The 18,276-nt window shown below is 44.0% G+C and overlaps 1 protein-coding gene across 1 annotated transcript in view; it reads left to right on the top strand.

Moving 5' to 3' along the window:
* The first annotated feature begins 482 nt into the window (after positions 1–482).
* The window catches only part of LOC119974295 (tropomyosin-1, isoforms 9A/A/B-like), a 122,550-nt gene continuing 104,756 nt past the window's right edge, over positions 483–18,276 (top strand). Inside the window, exon 1 of the mRNA XM_038813066.1 lies at positions 483–708. Within this exon, the coding sequence (XP_038668994.1) occupies positions 483–708 (226 nt within the window). The remainder of the gene's footprint in view (positions 709–18,276) is intronic.

The raw sequence follows: 18,276 nt of genomic DNA, 5'->3' as shown, positions 1-18,276 counted from the left end.
GTTTTTGAGGCACGACCTACACTTCAGAAAACCATGTTGATTATCACTAATCAAATTATTCATTTCCAGATGATTATACATCCTATCTCGTACAAACCTTTGCAAGATTTTTCCCACAACAGAAGTAAGGCTCACTGGTCTACAGTTACCGGGGTTATCTCTACTCCCCTTCCTGAACAAGGGGACAACATTTGATATCCTCCAGTCTTCTGCCACTATTCCTGTAGACAAATAAAAAGTACAAAGGGAACTATGGCCAAACCATGCCTTACAAGGGACTTTAGAGGTAGTTTGAGATCCATAGAGGCAAATACGTTAGCAAGAAAAGGGCAAAAGACCTAATGGTAGCGGAAAGTTTAAAATTCTTCAAAGGAAGACCAAAGCATTATTTAAGAAGGGAAAAACACAATCTGACTGTAAGCGTCTCTGCAGATGCGTAAATAGAAAAGGTATGAGAAGAAAGAAGATAATGGTAACAAGAGATGGCTGAGGAATTAGATTCATACTTCCCATATGTTTTCGGAAAGGAACACAAGAATATTGTGCTGGAGGTTCCAAGAAACACAGGTTTTACTGATGAGGTGACGGACATTTGTGTTAATAGAGACATAATTTCCGGGAACTTCATGGGAATGAAGGCTGTTGAATATCCAGGGCGTGATAATCTCGATCAAAGAGTACTTAAGGAAGTGGACCTAAAATTAATAGGTACAAAGGCGTCAGTCTCCAATTTTCTTTTAACTCTGGCTGTCGTCCTACAGATTGGAGGATAAATCATGTCACCCACTATTCAGAAAATGAGGTGGCAGAAAACAGGCAAATATGACGTCGGGACTAGGGAAGTTGTATAAAACATTACCAAAGTTTTCATAGCACAGAAGTTGTAAAACAAAGCTGCGGGAATTCTTTGAAAATGCAACGAGTAGAGCTCGCCAGGGAGCCCCGGCACATGTGGTTTATTCAGATTTTAGGCGGCTATGGATAAAATCTAGCATAGCATATTACTATGTAAAGTTATGTCAAATAGGAGTGCGTAATTCATATTGGGATATATCAAACACTGCTTAGCAGACAGAACGCAAAAAGTTGGAATAGATGTGGAATTTTTCCATTTAGCAGGCAGTGCGTCGTCGGGTATCGCATGGTTATGTGCTGAGACCCAGCTATCCACGAGATATATTAAGGCTTGTGTCGAGGGAAATAATTGTTGCATTTCGACATTTGTGCATGATGCAAAGTTGTGTGAGAGGTTAAACTCTGAGGAGGATGCAAAATGTATCATTCGGATTTGGACAGGCTGAGTTATTGGGCATATGCACCACAGCAACAGTATAATGCAGATACATGTTTGGTTATCCATTGTGATAGCAAAAATAGGATAGCAGATTATTATTTGAATGGGGTTACATTGAGGTAGGTGGATACTCATCGAAACGTTGGTGGCCTCGTGTATCGGTCTCTAAAAGTATATGCCCAGGTAAAGCACGCATTAAAGACAAATGGTAATGTGTCTGCCATAGCGAAACTATTGGAGTACAGATTGAGCGATATTTTTCTACAATTGTACGACACACTTGAAGTATTCTGTGCAGTGTTCGCGTCTGTATCTGATGAGGAAGGTCCGTGCTATGGCGGGAGAACAGCGAACGTTTACCAGGCTGATTCCTGGATTGCGGCACAGTCATATTGGAAATCAAATTTTCGGGTGTGCACGTTAATTAATTCATTTATCAATTTATTGGTTTATGTACGTTCTCGCATATTTGTTTATTTCTCGAACAAAGCCGTGAACTTATCCTGTGGATTCCGCGGAACTGGAACTAATGATCAGAGAGATCAAAACTATTGTTTTTGTCGAATTTAACATGGCGATGTATGGCCACAGGTCAACATCACTTGTTCACCAGCACGCATACTGAAATGCTCTCTGAATTACAGAACACGGCGCTTTATCTCCCACGATCTACTGATATGCAGCTTCACCCATCGCCACTCATTACATGATGGAGCCTAACTGTGGCGACTCTCTGCGACGTCTGCCAAACAGATCCTCTTTATATTTAAAATCAAATCGTACGAACCTTTCAAATTTATTTCGAAGATTACGTTATTCGCAACCTTTCTCTTTTTTCTCACTTTGCAGGTTTGAAAATTCTGCGAGGCCCTTGGAAATATTTTTACCCAACTTGACATGAACTGGCTGCACGCCAGAAGACGCGGCCCGACCTGGAAGTGTTTGACGGCCAATCCGGAAGTGTGCCCCCGACCACGATTTGGACCCAGCCTCGCAGAGTCCCACAAGGTCTAACTACTGGCGCAAGCCCCCGGATCGCCAGACACAGTCGCTGGAGCTCACTACCCAGCCCCCGAACACGAAACCTGGCCCGACTCGCACCGGAGCAGCGTGTCCAGTGACTCGCCCGAACTGTAGATGGGGAAAAGAACATGCACGTGGAGACCCGACCGGGCCTATTCCACGACTCGATGGCAGGACGGCGAAGGAGGGAACAAAACTTGGTTCCCAGCCCAGGCTTCTTCAGAAAGCTCCTGCTGGCGGCCATGGCTCCGAAAATGGAGGAGACTCCCGGTGAGAACCCGAACGGGCATAGAGATATTCCCGTGCTCGCAGAACGCCGGGAGCGGACCGGAACTCAAAAATGCCCCTCCAGCAATCCACTACCTGAATCACTGCCCGGGAACCTGCTCGGCGTGACTTCGGAAATGTAACGAGCACGTGGTACCCGCCAATTCCCCGACAGCTGCCAGACGCAATCACCTACCTTCCACAAGCACATACATTTACCATCAGTTCCCGGGACCATCCAGCTGCAGCCACTGACCGTGGAAGTGAGGGAAACGCGGCGGTCTGCAAGTGAGACTGAAGAAACGTATTTTGAAGAATCGTCTCCCCAACATTCTGTCGACAACCGTCCAAGTAATCGAAAATAAGCAGGATGATCTTAACGCCAGACGTATCTCTCCGAGGGAAGTAAGAAAATTATGTGGGGTCTGTTTCACGGAAATGTGGTCAGCTGCGCCTCATTAGACTGTGCCACACAACATGAGAATTCATCGGGCCGACCGCACCGCGTCAACGTGTAAATTGAAGGGTGGAGATATTTACCTCCTCATCAGCTCATCCTGGTGCTTGGATGTGGCAACTCAGGACACAGAACAAAGCACATTACAGCGCAGTACGGGCCCTTCGGCCATCGATGTTGCGCCGACCTGTGAAACCATCTGAAGCCTATCTGACCTACACTATTCCGTTTTGATCCATATGTCTATCCAGTGACCACTTAAATGCCCTTAAAGTTGGCGAGTCTCATACTGTTGCAAGCAGGGATTTCCACACCCCTACTACTCTCTGAGTAAAGAAACTGCCTCTGACATCTGTCCTATATCTACTACCCCTCAATTTAAAGCTATGTCCCCTTGTGTTGGTCATCACCATCCGAGGAAAGAGACTCTCACTGTCCACCCTATCGAACCCTCTGACTATCTTATATGTCTCTATTATGTCACCTCTCAGACTTCTCCTCTCAAACGAAAACAATCTCAAGTCCCTGAGCCTTTCCTCGTAAGACCTTCCCTCCATACCAGGCAACATCCTAGTAAATCTCGTCTGAACCCTTTTGAAAGCTTCCACATCCTTCCTAAAATGTGGTGACCAGAACTGCACGCAGTACTCCAGGAGTGGCCACACCAGAGTTATGTACAATTGCAGCATGACCTTGTCATGCTACAACTTCCAGGATCAGGAATACCTGACGAGAAAGTGCGGCCCGTACTATCATCCTAGTAAGTTCACTTCAGCCATTAGCACCGTGGTCTATATCCCACCGCAGGCAGAAGGAAAAAGGGCGCTGAATGAGCTGTGCACTGTTATAAGCAACTACAAAACAGGACACTCGGGTGCCTTATTCACCATGGCGGGCACACTCAACACGGGTGCCGACCAAGTCAACCTCAAGGGTGTACCAGCAAAATTCCACCATCACTGCCCCTGTCCCAGAAGGGGAGACAATACACTTGATCACGGCTACTCAAAAATCACAGGCAGCTACCGTCCATCATCGAATGCACTTTGGAAAACCAAACGATTAGACTATTCTCCTTCTCCCGGCATACAATCCAACTGAGAAGGTCGTGCAGTGCTGGTACACGGAAACAGAAGTGCACCTTGTGACTGCTCAGAGAGGGTGAACTAGTCCACATTTCAGAACTCAACGACCAACTTAAGTGAGTATGCCATCACCTTCATAGACTTCATCAGCTAATGTGTGGAAGACTGTGTGCCGAAGAAGGAAATATGCACGTACCCCCAACTGCACAGCACTGCTCAATCGCGAGATTGACACCCAAATGAAGGACATGCCTGAGGCTGACATGTCAGGGGACCATGACCTAATGAAGAAATCCAGGTCCTACCTTCGCAAATCCAGTAGAGATGACAGAGGGAATGTAAGACGAAGCTAGAGCGATAGATTGGTGTGACAGATTATTGACGGTTGTAGCAAGTCCTAAACAATATATCGCGCTACATAGCGAAGCAGAGCACTATCTTCAGCCAAGCAGACCCCCTCCGATAAACTCAACTCATTCTATGCTCGGGTCGAGAAGGAATCCAACGTTCTGCTGTCGAGTAATCACAGTAGCCCATAACACACCCATACCACCATCACAGCTTCCTAAATCAGGTCGGCCTTTCTGAAAGTGTGCCCATGGAAGGCGATGGGACTGGATGGGGTCGCTGGTTGTTCATGCAATTCCTGCATGGACTAGCTGGCAGATGTGTTCGCAGAAACATCTGTTTATAATGAGGGATCCGAGGTCCTATTTTGTTTCACGAAGAACACCATCATAGTGATGCAAAAGAAGATCCAGCCAACGTGCATCAATGACTAACGTCTGGGGACCCTTACTTCAATCATAATGAAGTGCTTCGAGAGGGCGGTCATGAAGAACATTAACTCCATACTTCCTGAACTCCTAGAACGTCTTGATCCACTGCAATATGCATACAGCCACAACAGGTCCAGAGCAGACGCCATCTTCCCGGCCATTCAGTCATCCCTAGAATATTGCTGCAACAAGGATTTCTACAGAAGTCTCCTATTTATTGACTACAATTTATCGACTTCTATCCTATAATATCAGCGAAGTGCAAAACCTAGGGCTTGGCTCTGCACTCTGCAAATGGGCCCTCGAGTTTCTGACACACAGACCACAATCAGTAAGAAAAAACAACACCTCCTCCATAATAATTCTCGATACCGAGTTCCCACAAGGCTGAGTACATAGCCCTCCAACTATGTACCCAGTATACACGCAACTGTGTGCCACAATTTGGTTCCAACTCCATCTACAAGTTTGCTGACGATACGACCAAGGTGACCGAATCTCGAAAAACGACGAATCAGAATAGAGGCGGTTGATAGAGAATCTAGTGGAGTGGTGCAGCGTCAACAATCTGTCCCTCAATGCCAGAAAAACAAAATTGCTTGTAATTGACTTCAACGAGCAAAGTACTGTATGCATCCCTGTCGGCATTAACGGGACCGAGGTAGAGATGGTTAGCAGCCTCAAATTCCGAGGAGTACACAGGCAAGGAGATGGGTTGAAGTGTGTATACTTTAATGCAAGAAGCATCAGGAATAAGGTGGGTGAACTTAATGCATGGATCGGTACTTGGGACTACGATGTGGTGGTCATCACGGAAACTTGGATAGAAGAGGGGCAGAAATGGTTGTTGGAGGTCCCTGGTTATAGATGTTTCAACAAGATTAGGGAGGATGGTAAAAGAGGTGGGGGGTGGCATTGTTAATTAGAGATAGTATAACAGCTGCAGAAAGGCAGTTCGAGGGGGATCTGCCTACTGAGGTAATATGGGTTGAAGTTAGAAATAGGAAAGGAGCAGTCACCTTGTTGGGAGTGTTCTATAGGCCCCCCAATAGCAGCAGAGATGTGGAGGAACAGATTGGGAAACAGATTCTGGAAAGGTGCAGAAGTCACAGGGTAGTAGTCATGGGCGACTTCAACTTCCCAAACATTGAGTGGAAACTCTTTAGATCAAATAGTTTGGATGGGGTAGTGTTTGTGCAGTGTGTCCAGGAAGCTTTTCTAACACAGTATGTAGATTGTCCGACCAGAGGGGAGGCCATATTGGATTTAGTACTTGGTAATGAACCAGGGCAGGTGATAGATTTGTTAGTGGGGGAGCATTTTGGAGGTAGTGACCACAATTCTGTGACTTTCACTTTAGTAATGGAGAGGGATAGGTGCGAGCAACAGGGCAAGGTTTATAATTGGGGGAAGGGTAAATACAATGCTGTCAGACAAGAATTGAAGTGCAGAAGTTGGGAACATAGGCTGTCAGGGAAGGACACAAGTGAAATGTGGAACTTGTTCAAGGATCAGGTACTGCGTGTCTTTGATATGTATGTCCCTGTCAGGCAGGGAAGAGATGGTCGAGTGAGGGAACCATGGTTGACAAGAGAGGTTGAATGTCTTGTTAAGAGGAAGAATGAGACTTATGTAAGGCAGAAGAAACAAGGTTCAGACAGGGCGCTGGAGGGATACAAGATAGCCAGGAGGGAACTGAAGAAAGGGATTAGGAGAGCTAAGAGAGGGCATGAAAAATCTTTGGCGGGTAGGATCAAGGAAAACCCCAAGGCCTTTTACACATACGTGAGAAATATGAGAATGACTAGAGTGAGAGTAGGTCCGATTAAGGACAGTAGTGGGAGATTGTGTATTGAGTCTGAAGAGATAGGAGAGGTCTTGAACAAGTATTTTTCTTCAGTATTTACAAATGAGAGGGGCCATATTGTTGGAGAGGACAGCGTGAAGCAGACTGATAAGCTTGAGGAGATACTTGTCAGGAAGGAAGATGTGTTGCGCGTTTTGAAAAACTTGAGGATAGACAAGTCCCCCGGGCCTGACGGGATATATCCAAGGATTCTATGGGAAGCAAGAAATGAAATTGCAGAGCCGTTGGCAATGATCTTTTCGTCCTCGCTGTCAACAGGGGTGGTACCAGAGGATTGGAGAGTGGCGAATGTCGTGCCCCTGTTCAAAAAAGGGAATAGGGATAACCCTGGGAATTACAGGCCAGTTTGTCTTACTTCGGTGGTAGGCAAAGTAATGGAAAGGGTACTGAGGGATAGAATTTCTGAGCATCTGGAAAGGCATTGTTTGATTAGGGATAGTCAGCACGGATTTGTGAGGGGTAGGTCTTGCCTTACAAGTCTTATTGAATTCTTTGAGGAGGTGACCAAGCATGTGGATGAAGGTAAAGCAGTGGATGTAGTGTACATGGATTTAGTAAGACATTTGATAAGGTTCCCCATGGTAGGCTTATGCAGAAAGTAAGGAGGCATGGGATAGTGGGAAATTTGGCCAGTTGGATAACAAACTGGCTAACCGATAGAAGACAGAGAGTTGTGGTGGATGGCAAATATTCAGCCTGGAGCCCAGTTATCAGTGGCGTACCGCAGGGATCAGTTATGGGTCCTCTGCTGTTTGTGATTTTCATTAACGACTTGGATGAGGGAGTTGAAGGGTGGGTCAGTAAATTTGCAGATGATACGAAGATTGGTGGAGTTGTGGATAGTGAGGATGGCTGTTGTCGGCTTCAAAGAGACATAGATAGAATGCAGAGCTGGGCTGAGAAGTGGCCGATGGAGTTTAACCCTGACAAGTGTGAGGTTGTCCATTTTGGAAGGACAAATCTGAATGCGGAATACAGGGTTAATGGTAGGGTTCTTGGCAATGTGGAGGAGCAGAGAGATCTTGGGGTCTATGTTCATTGTTTTTTGAAAGTTGCCACTCAAGTGGATAGAGCTGTGAAGAAGGCCTATGGTGTGCTAGCGTTCATTAGCAGAGGGATTGAATTTAAGAGCCGTGAGGTGATGATGCAGCTGTACAAAACCTTGGTCAGGCCACATTTGGAGTACTGTGTGCAGTTCTGGTCACCTCATTTTAGGAAGGATGTGGAAGCTTTGGAAAAGGTGCAGAGGAGATTTACCAGGATGTTGCCTGGAATGGAGAGTAGGTCATACGAGGAAAGATTGAGGGTGCTGGGCCTTTTCTCATTAGAACGGAGAAGGATGAGGGGCGACTTGATAGAGGTTTATAAGATGATCAGGGGAATAGATAGAGTAGATAGTCAGAGACTTTTTCCCCGGGTGGAACACACCATTACAAGGGGACATAAATTTAAGATAAATGGTGGAAGATATAGAGGGGATGTCAGAGGTAGGTTCTTTACCCAGAGAGTAGTGGGGGCATGGAATGCACTGCCTGTGGTAGTAGTTGAGTCGGAAAATTTATGGACCTTCAAACGGCTACTGGATAGGTACTTGGATTAGGGTAGAATAAGGGAGTGTAGGTTAACTTCTTAAGGGCAGCACGGTAGCATTGTGGATAGCACAATTGCTTCACAGCTCCAGGGTCCCAAGTTTGATTTCGACTTGGGTCACTGTCTGTGTGGAGTCTGCACATCCTCCCCGTGACTGCGTGGGTTTCCTCCGGGTACTCCGGTTTCCTCCCACAGTCCAACGATGTGCAGGTTGGGTGGATTGGCAATGACAAATTGTTCAAAATTCTATGATTAACCTAGGACAAAAGTTCGGCGCAACATCGTGGGCCGAAGGGCCTGTTCTGTGCTGTATTTCTCTATCTACACATCACACGCAGGACAGACTCAAGAACAACTTGTTTCCCACTCTTACCAGACTGCTAAACGACTCTCTTATGGACTGACCTGATTGACACTATACCCCTGTGTGCTTCACACATGCCGATGTTATGTATGCACAGTGTGTACCTTCTGTTGCCATAACATGTATTTTCATTCATTTCTTTTGTCTTCATGTACTTAATGATCGTATGAGCTTATCGTAGAAAAATACTTTCCACTGTACCTCGGTACACGTGATAATAAACCAATCCAATCCAATAAATGCGGCCAGAAATTACATATTTCAGCGTGTGTGTTCATTGGTAATAGGATATTGGTCTTCTTGTCAAGTGAACAACAAGGCACGAGCCATAAGCCTGCTTCATGTGTTTCAATTACCTATTAGATGTTTTCGCCTGCAATTCGACTAATTTATAGCACAACAACCTATGTAGTGTATAATGATCATGGACGAATGGCAGCTGAGGTGTAAAACAATGGTCTATCGTCTCCAAGGATAAAATTCCCAAAATCTATTAGCAGAATAGGAGTGATTTTCTTGGAATTTGGAAGGTTGATACGTTTGCCATTCCGAACGTAGAGTATACGCAGGCCGCAAGAAGGAGCATTCCACTGAATGTCAACCCCCCAACATTTTCCACTATCCGACGTGATTTTGTTTTCTTCAAAAAAGACTGATTGCTTATTGAGCAAACTTGCGCGCTTTTTCCATTCTCGTTTGTTGCCACATTCCATATAGTAACATCTGGAAGGGTGTGAGGCATTTTTATTTATTTTTAACCGTTGTACCACCTCTCTGTCTATTGTCAGTGAATTGAGTGTTCATGCTTTTCCTTCCCTCATTATAAACATTTTTTCTGTTTCTATTATGCATGAACCAATCTTGCATTTTATTTCGCTGCATCAAACATCCTCTCGAACAACGGTGTTAACTTATCCTCTCCCTCAACATTTTCAAAGGTAGTTTATCCAATCTTTCCAATGCAGTCAGGTCCTTTCTAAATTAAAACCCTGGACTGGACAGAATTTTCTAAGTGAGGCCAAACAAATATTTTATGCATGTCCAACTAACCACTTTATATGTTAATCTGTTGCGCTATTTTGTCAGACCAGGATGCGGTATGTTTTATTAACAGTTGCCTGGCGCAGCCAAGGTACCTGAATTAATGTATGCCGATACACGGGCAGTTGCGCAGTAGTTAGCATTGCTACCTGACAGCGCCGTGGTCCCAAGTTCGATCGCGGTTCTTGCTCACTGTCCGAGTGGAGTTGCACATTCCACCCATGTTTGCGTAGGTTTAACCCCTAAAACCCAAAAGGTGAGCAGGGTAGGTGGTAAGGCCACGCTAAATTCCCCCTCAGTTGGAAATATATGAAATGGATAGTCCAAATTTATACCGAAAAAAAAGTATGCCGAGCCACATTCATGGCATCTTCCACTTGAACCTCGTTGGGAATGTACCATCTATTTTATAGTGTATCGCTTTTGTACTATACCATAATTCTGTCTATCTCCGAACTCTCCTCAGCATGAGTGACACCGTTTGAATACTTGGTATCAACATCAAATTCTGAAATGTTACCTCTAAACTAAGGTTTTGTTCAGTTATATGGAGCAGAACATATAAATATCATCACACAGTTGTTTAGTGAATGCCATGAAACACAAATCTCCAGTCAGAAAATCTCCACTCAATACTTTTTGTCCTCAATGTCAGCTAGCTACAGATGTCCGCTGCCGTCCTACGTGGACAGGAGCAGGTTTGGGAATGCAATTCCAAATATTCCCAGAAAATCCGTCTTGGGAGTCACAAGTAATAGTTTACATGACAATTATACAAATGCACGAAGATCCTCTGGACCTTTACGCTGCGCTGGAAGCCAACTAAAAAACCCAATTAAATTGTAAGTTCGTATCTTTGTGCTAGTTTTACATAAACAGTCTTTTTACACATGCTGGAAGAACCAAAATGCATTTCTAACTTCAGCATCAGTATTTTACGTGGTAATCTGGTTCCTGTCAGGGTCTCATCCCACACTTATGAAATCAGAAGCGAAACTCCAGACGAAACTCCGCACTGAAGATTTACGTCCCACCGACTCTGCCGGGGCATGGGATTCAAGACATACCGCATCCGTTTGATCCAATATGTCTGGACCATGGCTCCCAACCTGACCAACACCACCCGAAAGAATTAGACCTCCCACATCCATACACAGTCGAGATGACTACCCTTCCCCCACCCCCACTCCAACTGTTATCGTGGCAGACCCACCCTGCACATGGACTTAACCAACCACACCCCTCACTGTCGGGGCTGGTTTAACTCGCTGGGCTAAATCACTGGCTTTTGAATCAGACAAAGCAGGCCAGCAGCACGGTTCGATTCCCGTACCAGCCTCCCTGGACAGGCGCCGGAATGTGGCGACTAGGGGTTTTTCACAGTAACTTCATTGAAGCCCACTCGTGACAATAAGAGATTATCATTTTTCTTTTTTTTCATTTTCACTGCCCCATTGGAGCGGATTTGCACCTAACTCTCTCTGACCGGTCTCTAAATCCGATATGGCACTACCAACTGCGACGCATTAGCCCCCATTTCCCGCATCAACACAACATTTTTGACACTGCAACTCCGTCATTGTTTGATCCGCAACCCTCCACATATCTCTGCCACACGTGATATCCGACGCTCGAAGCACCGAACCCTCCCTCCCACGCACACAGACAGGGATATATGAAGCAGTTTACCTTCTGCACGTTCCGTCGTTTTCGCTGCGTCCATTACATTCTCGAGTTCTATTGACGGGGGGGGGGGGGGGGGTCTTCTTTCGCCCCCTTTGGTTTCGACTTCATGGCAGTTCTAAATGATCACCTGAGTCTGGACGAAGATGTGCATTCGGAGCCGGGGTGTTTTGGCGACTTATGAACTGAAAAAAAGAGTGCAGTTAAGTAGGAAAGAAGTGTGGCGAGGAAGTTATATCCAATTAAAATCCAATTCGCAACAAGCAGAGGGGGAACTCCGGGCCATCAAGCCTGCGCTGTTTCTCCAATGTGTATTTCACCTTATGCACTGATGTGTTTTCTTCTCACATTTTGTGCCTTTCATTCTAATGTTCTGTTTATTCCATGGACACAAATTATTTCACATTTATCGCGTGCTGTTCGTTATCAAGGTGATCTTGGATATCCAGGTAAACCACATCCACAACAGTGCATAAATGAAGAGATGCAGTGGGACGCAGTAGTTAGCATTGCTGCGCCACGGCGTTGATGACCCGGCTTCTATTCCGCCCCAGGACACCGTCGTGTGGAGTTCGCCCATTCTCGCTCTGTATGCGAGGGTCTAACTCCCACAATCGCAAGCGTGCAGGGACGGTGGATAAGTCGCTAAATTACCCTTAATTGGAAAAAAATTATTGTGTGCATTAAGTTTATATAAAAAAGGGAGGCTTTGTATCACCTCGCCAAACCACTTAATGAATGTAGTTCAAGATAAGTTTCCCTTTAACTAGCCATAGACATTCACTAAATTGATCTTCATTTTCCCAGGTTATTATTCATGTAATCGTGAATCGTTATTTCTGCAGTGAGCTTCGCACCATGGAAGCTGAACTGATTTTTATTTCGTCAGTAGATTGTCATCACGTTCTTTAGGAGAAGTGTAACATTTCTTGTTGACCGGATGGCTTGTTCTCATTCTTAGTCAGTGAAATATTACAGACGTATTGCCACTGCTTTTTGAATTTCCAGTGATACTTCCAGTTGACTTAGATTCACGTCTTTTACTTCCAGTTCCTTACGAATCTTCCGTGATGAGTACATGTTGATCATATTTAAACTGCTCAAGTATTTGGAATACACGTTTTGTTTTCAACATATTTGTCATCTTTTTTCTAAATCAGTTGCAAATTAGTATTTTTGAGCCAAAGGCAATCATTCAGTTTTGCTTATGTTCTAGCTTCCAGGCTCTTCTTATACTCATTCTTTGATAGACCCATGTGTAAAGTTTTCAACTGCCTATTCCGCGTTATATATATTTACCCTGATTTGTAATTTTATTGTTCAACTGCAAAGAGTCCTAATCGTATTTCGTTCTCTTCCTCATCTAAATGTCTATCTCTTATGCGAATCGCTAAACGTTAGGTACTGTTGAAACAGTATTATTACAATGAAAAATGAAATGAAAATCGCTTTTTGTCACAGACAGCCTTCAAATGAAGTTACTGTGAAAAGCCCCTAGATGCCACATACCGGCGCCTGTTCAGGGAGGCTGGTACGCGAATTGAACCGCGCTGATGGCCTGCCTTCGTCTCTTTTAAAAGCCAGCTCACTAGCCCTGTGCTAAACAAGCCACTTGATGTACTTGAAACATAATTTCTCTGAACACATAGTTAATATTTTACATGCAAAATATTAGATTTTTTTTCTTTTTCGTAACAGAAGTTGCTCCATCCACCAGTTAACAATTTTTAATCTGGATTTTTGAAGGTCGGATTTCATCGCGTTGTTGAAAATTTTATGCATGTCAGGAAGGCAGATAGCTCAAATATTTCCAATGTCTAGCTCTCGAGATATTTTATTAAGAAACCACTGTTGAAGCGCTCTTCTGTTTAAAATTGGGGAATATTATGGAATTTTTGGACCTTTAGAAAACGGCAGTTGAAACCTGGTCAATTGTTTCATATGTGTCGAAATAGATGCATTTGTTTGAAATCCAACGTATTCGTTAGCAACTAAAAAAAATTGCCAATATGGATTCACCTTACGTCGTTGATATGACATCACTTATCTGTGATCTGTTTGCAGAGATTTCTATGCTCGTATTTGTTCGTTAAATTTTAATTAAAGTTGCATTTTTACACTGGAAATAGAGAGGACATTGATCAATTTGTACCGAGTTAAATGAAAAATAATGCATTCTTACATATTTTTGGACGCATTCACAGAAAAAGCAAACAAGGGTAAGGATGTGCATCGAAATGTCATTTGACATATCAATGCGTGAACATAGTGTTCAGAGACAACTTTTTTCAGTTTCTCATTTGCAACAGATTATGCGTCCCACGGGTGTGGGTGGTGGTGGTGGGTGGGGGGGTTGCTGTGAACTTGGTTTAGTGAAAATATCTATATTGCCAATTTCAGAGCGTGTTACTTCAGAGGCCTGGGTGGCATATGTATTTCTGTACTCATTGACGCTATCCTAATTTAGATAGTAACGAACGGACGAGCATCTTCTTTCGTTATTCAATGTTCCAGTTTGTCGCCCATCAAAATACGCGGCAAAAATCGCCCCTCACGCTTTTGAATATATCTTCCTTTCGAGGAATAATTTAATCTTCCTTGCAGTTACGTTTTACTCGTACTCACCAACTTCTAAATAGGTATCTTTCGTCTATCGAATAACGTTAGCTATCTCATAACATTTACCGATCCACACTTTACTATTCTGTCTCTGAATCATTACATTACTCTTAATGATGCACAAATTGCCTTTGGCACATGTGTTGACTTCTTTAATGTATTGAAGAAAGGGAGCGCGGGTATTTTAAAATAACAGGTCATCTTTTCAAAAGTCCCAGGTTTAGGCACTTCTTCACACGAGGTTCGATAAGTATCTAACGTCATCACTAGGCCTTCCTGACTTATGTTCAGTTGGAAGTTCTAAATGTGCCTGTTGACCTTTTACTCGGCCCTTGTATTCAGAAATATTGAACGCAGGCCGTTAATGGATGGTAAACCGGATATGTCACCGTATTAAACGGACGATACATCAGGAAATTCGTTGCGCTCAATAACTATTACGATATAACATTCATGAGTTTTCTGGCTATCTAACCAAGCCTGTCCGTTCTGATTTTTTCTGCACCCGGCGGAATCAATAGTACCTGTTTCTAAACCTTGAGTTGGCTATCAGAAAACAGTCTTGAAATGAAACATGTTCATGGATCAGCGAATTCAAACGCAGGTTTGATTTGACAAAGTGCACTACTGCAGATGGAATTCCGTGACTCAAATTACCTTGAATTGGCTTTAGTTTACATTGTTCTTTTAGGACTGGAAGCCAAGGAAAAGCTTGACGGTGAGAAAATGCATGGTAACGTGCCATACTTCCCTTAATGCATGCATGCTTATCAATAATGACTAGGTCCGCCTTTATAAAAGTCCCATAATTATTCCTTGGCATCATCTATATTGAGGTCAGTTATACCAACAATGAAAACAAAATAAATAAGTAAGCCTTTGCTGCTGCACTAAATGTTTTTACCAACTTAGACACTGAACGCGATTTATCGCAGGTGATTACTTTCTATCAGCACAAATTGACCAGCTTGCGCCCAGAGGATTCTGTTCAATTTGTTGTGTAGCCATTTGCAATGTATCTCAACGTTACAGTCGACATTCTGTTCCTCTGTTGCACAGTTTTCCGTTTATATTCAATACCTCCGTGACCCTGTTACTAAGTAGGCAATTCAATACTGTCCTCACTGTTTTGGACGATTCTCTGCATTGAATTAAAATTGTGCGGCTCATGTCAGGCGCAACATTTGTGTAATCACGCAGGTTTGAGCTTATGCAGGTTTGAAGGCGGGTAACCAAATTTAGGAACAAGACAACAGTTTGTAAACTAAAGTGCAGAGACAATTAACGTCATGCGGGAACACATTTCGTGTTTTAGTACATTTAGAGGACACGCAGAAGCCTGCATTTAGAAAAGCACGACAGCTAGGCATTTGATTTCATTTCGGTCCGCTCCGTTGGTCGAAGATGTACACTGCTACTGAAAGCTGTAAAATCATTTTAGTTTCTGCTCACAATTCATTGACTGTTTGGACTGTTCATGTAAATGAGCAGACGGTCCTTTTGGATGCTGCCTCATTGGAACGGCTTCCACTGATTCAGAAGGCTATTTTGACTGTATTACCCGCCTGTTAACAATGCTGCAAGATCTTCCGTTAAGTAAGACAACAGGCCTTATCTGGAGTCAAAATTGCCTGGGCGGCTCATTTTTCTGACAATCTCCTCGACCGTTACATAAGCTTGAAAATATCTAAGTCACGGCGAATTCTGGTCCTTGCGGGAGACATTTAAGGAGGAAAGAAACATTATCATTACGAGTAGCAGATAGGCGTGGGAAATAAGAAAATGCTCAGCGTGTAGTTACGCCTCAGGAAGGTGCCAGAGCTGTCGCAGAATTCAAGAGTCGGGTGGAATGCATTCAGTTATCGGAGGCGCCGACAATCGTATGCTATCAGAATAGTATACAGGAGGGGAGGTAGATTTACCTATCTATAAGTGAGCGAAATTGAGTGCAGGGTTCGGAAAGCCACTGCAACATGACAGATCTTTTCCAACAATTCGAAGGGAGTGTGGGCGTCACCATGTTTCTGGGGAACTGATATTACCAGTGATGCTGACACGCCAAAACAGAACCTATCCAAGAATTCTGGGTAGAACACAGTGGGATAATAGAGCCTGTTCCTCACCATTCCTGAATAATATTCACAGATACGAAGTTCCAAACGACATTGCTCTTGCGCAAAATGGCCATAGTCAAAAACGTTGAAGTTGATGGGTTGCCAACATTTATGGGGTGAAAACGTCAACGACCCACCTTACACGTAGGTGTTTGGTTTAATGGCATGTGAAGCGCGACAGTGTCACAGCAAAATCATCACATGCAACGAATCGGAGTTACCTGCTTCATTAATCAGCGGGACCACGAGCTCATCAAGTAATATTTCAGAACTTCATACCGTGATTACGCTGATCGAACTCATTATTCCATTGAGCCTTAAGATGAAAAGTGAAAAAGTGAAAGTGAAAGTCGCTTATTGTCACGAGTAGGCTTCAACTAAGTTACTGCGAAAAGCCCCTAGTCGCTTAATTCCGGCGCCGGTTCGGTGAGGCTGGTACGGGAAATGAAACGTGCTACTGGCCTGCCTTGGTCTGCTTTAAAATCCAGCAATGTAGCCCAGTGTGCCAAACCAGATGAAATGGAACCATGTTATTATCACCGTGTATACAACATTGCACGGTCTAGGCCCTCCTGGTAATAGAGTACGAGTCTGTCTCACCCTACCACTCTCACAACAGGTTGCCATAAACTGGAGTGAGGGTGCATCAAGTGCGGCGGAAATGAATCGGGCACCTGCCTTGACCTTTCTGGAAAGACTCACCTTGCTCTGAGTGTACACATTGTTGCAACGACATTTCCAAAGAAGAATGTCAAAATACCCAATGTTAAAATGAAATGAAATGAAAATAACTTAGTGTCACACATAGGCTTCAAATGAAGATAATGTGAAAAGCCCATAGTCGCCACATTCTGGCGCCTGTTCGGGGCGGCTGATACGGAATTCAACCGTGTTGCAGGCCTGCTTTGGTCTGCTTTAAAAGCCAGCTCTTCAGCCCAGTGAAAAATCCGCCGGTTTTGTTTCCCGCTTTGCGAAGCAGATAACGGGACATCATGATGTTGGTTCCCACGCCTTCACGCTGGTTTTCACGGTGTCCAAGAAAGCACAGGGAAGCCACATCTGTTAAGTAAGGCTTATGTAAAAGGGAAATAAATGAATAACATGCTAGTATCATTTCAATGTTCGAGCAGGAGGCCATGCAGATTTTCAGGATTAGCTTTACGATAGTTGGGGTACGTTTCTTTCTCAGGCCAAGAATTATTGCCCGAACTTTAAAACTGCTTCTGAGATTACAGTAATTTTCCGAAATAATCTCTTCTATTGAACATGTACAGCGACATTTCAGCAATTTTGTTTTAGTAATGGGAAACTTCTCCCGTTCAACGCGTCTTTTTATTGTTTACTGAAGTTGTATCTGCCGGTATCGGAAGGGACTGATTCGAGAAACATAAGATCATATAACATAGCAGCAGAATTAGGCCACTCGGCCCGAGTCTGCTCCGCCATTCAATCATGGCTGATATTTTTTTCATCCCCATTCTCTTGCCTTCTCCTTATAACCGCTGATCCCCTTATACATCGACACCTGTCTCTGTTTTAAAGACAATCAGTGATTTGGCCTCCACAGCCTTCTGCGGCAAAGAGTTCCAAGATTAAGTAGCCTCTTGCTGCAGAATTCGTCGTCATCTCTGTTTTAAAGTATTGTCCCTTTAATCTGGGATTGTGCCCTCTGCTTCTAGTTTTTCCTGCAATTGGAAACATCCTCTCCACGCCCACTCTGCCCAGGGGAGGCAGTGAACTGCAAGTTTCAGTAAGTTCCTCCATTCATCCCTCTAAACATCATTGATTACAAAGCAAATTCCCTTAACCGTTCTCGTACAACAAGCTCTTCATTCTAGGGATCACTATTGTGAACCTGCTCTGGACCCTTTCTAATCCCATCACATCCTTCCTTAGATACGCAGCCCTAAACTGCTCACAATTCTCCAAATGAGGTCTGAACAGTGAGATATATAGCCACCGAAATATTTCCCTTGTCTTGTGTTCTAGCCCCCTCGGCATGAATGCTAACATAGTTGGGGTACGTTTCTTTCTCAGGCCAAGAATTATTGCCCGAACTTTAAAACTGCTTCTGAGATTACAGTAATTTTCCG

The sequence above is a fragment of the Scyliorhinus canicula genome, chromosome 12 (assembly GCF_902713615.1).
Source record: "Scyliorhinus canicula chromosome 12, sScyCan1.1, whole genome shotgun sequence".
Taxonomy (NCBI): Eukaryota; Metazoa; Chordata; class Chondrichthyes; order Carcharhiniformes; family Scyliorhinidae; genus Scyliorhinus; species Scyliorhinus canicula.
Note: the sequence above shows the minus strand (reverse complement) of the source record. Positions and strands in the feature narration are given on the sequence as shown.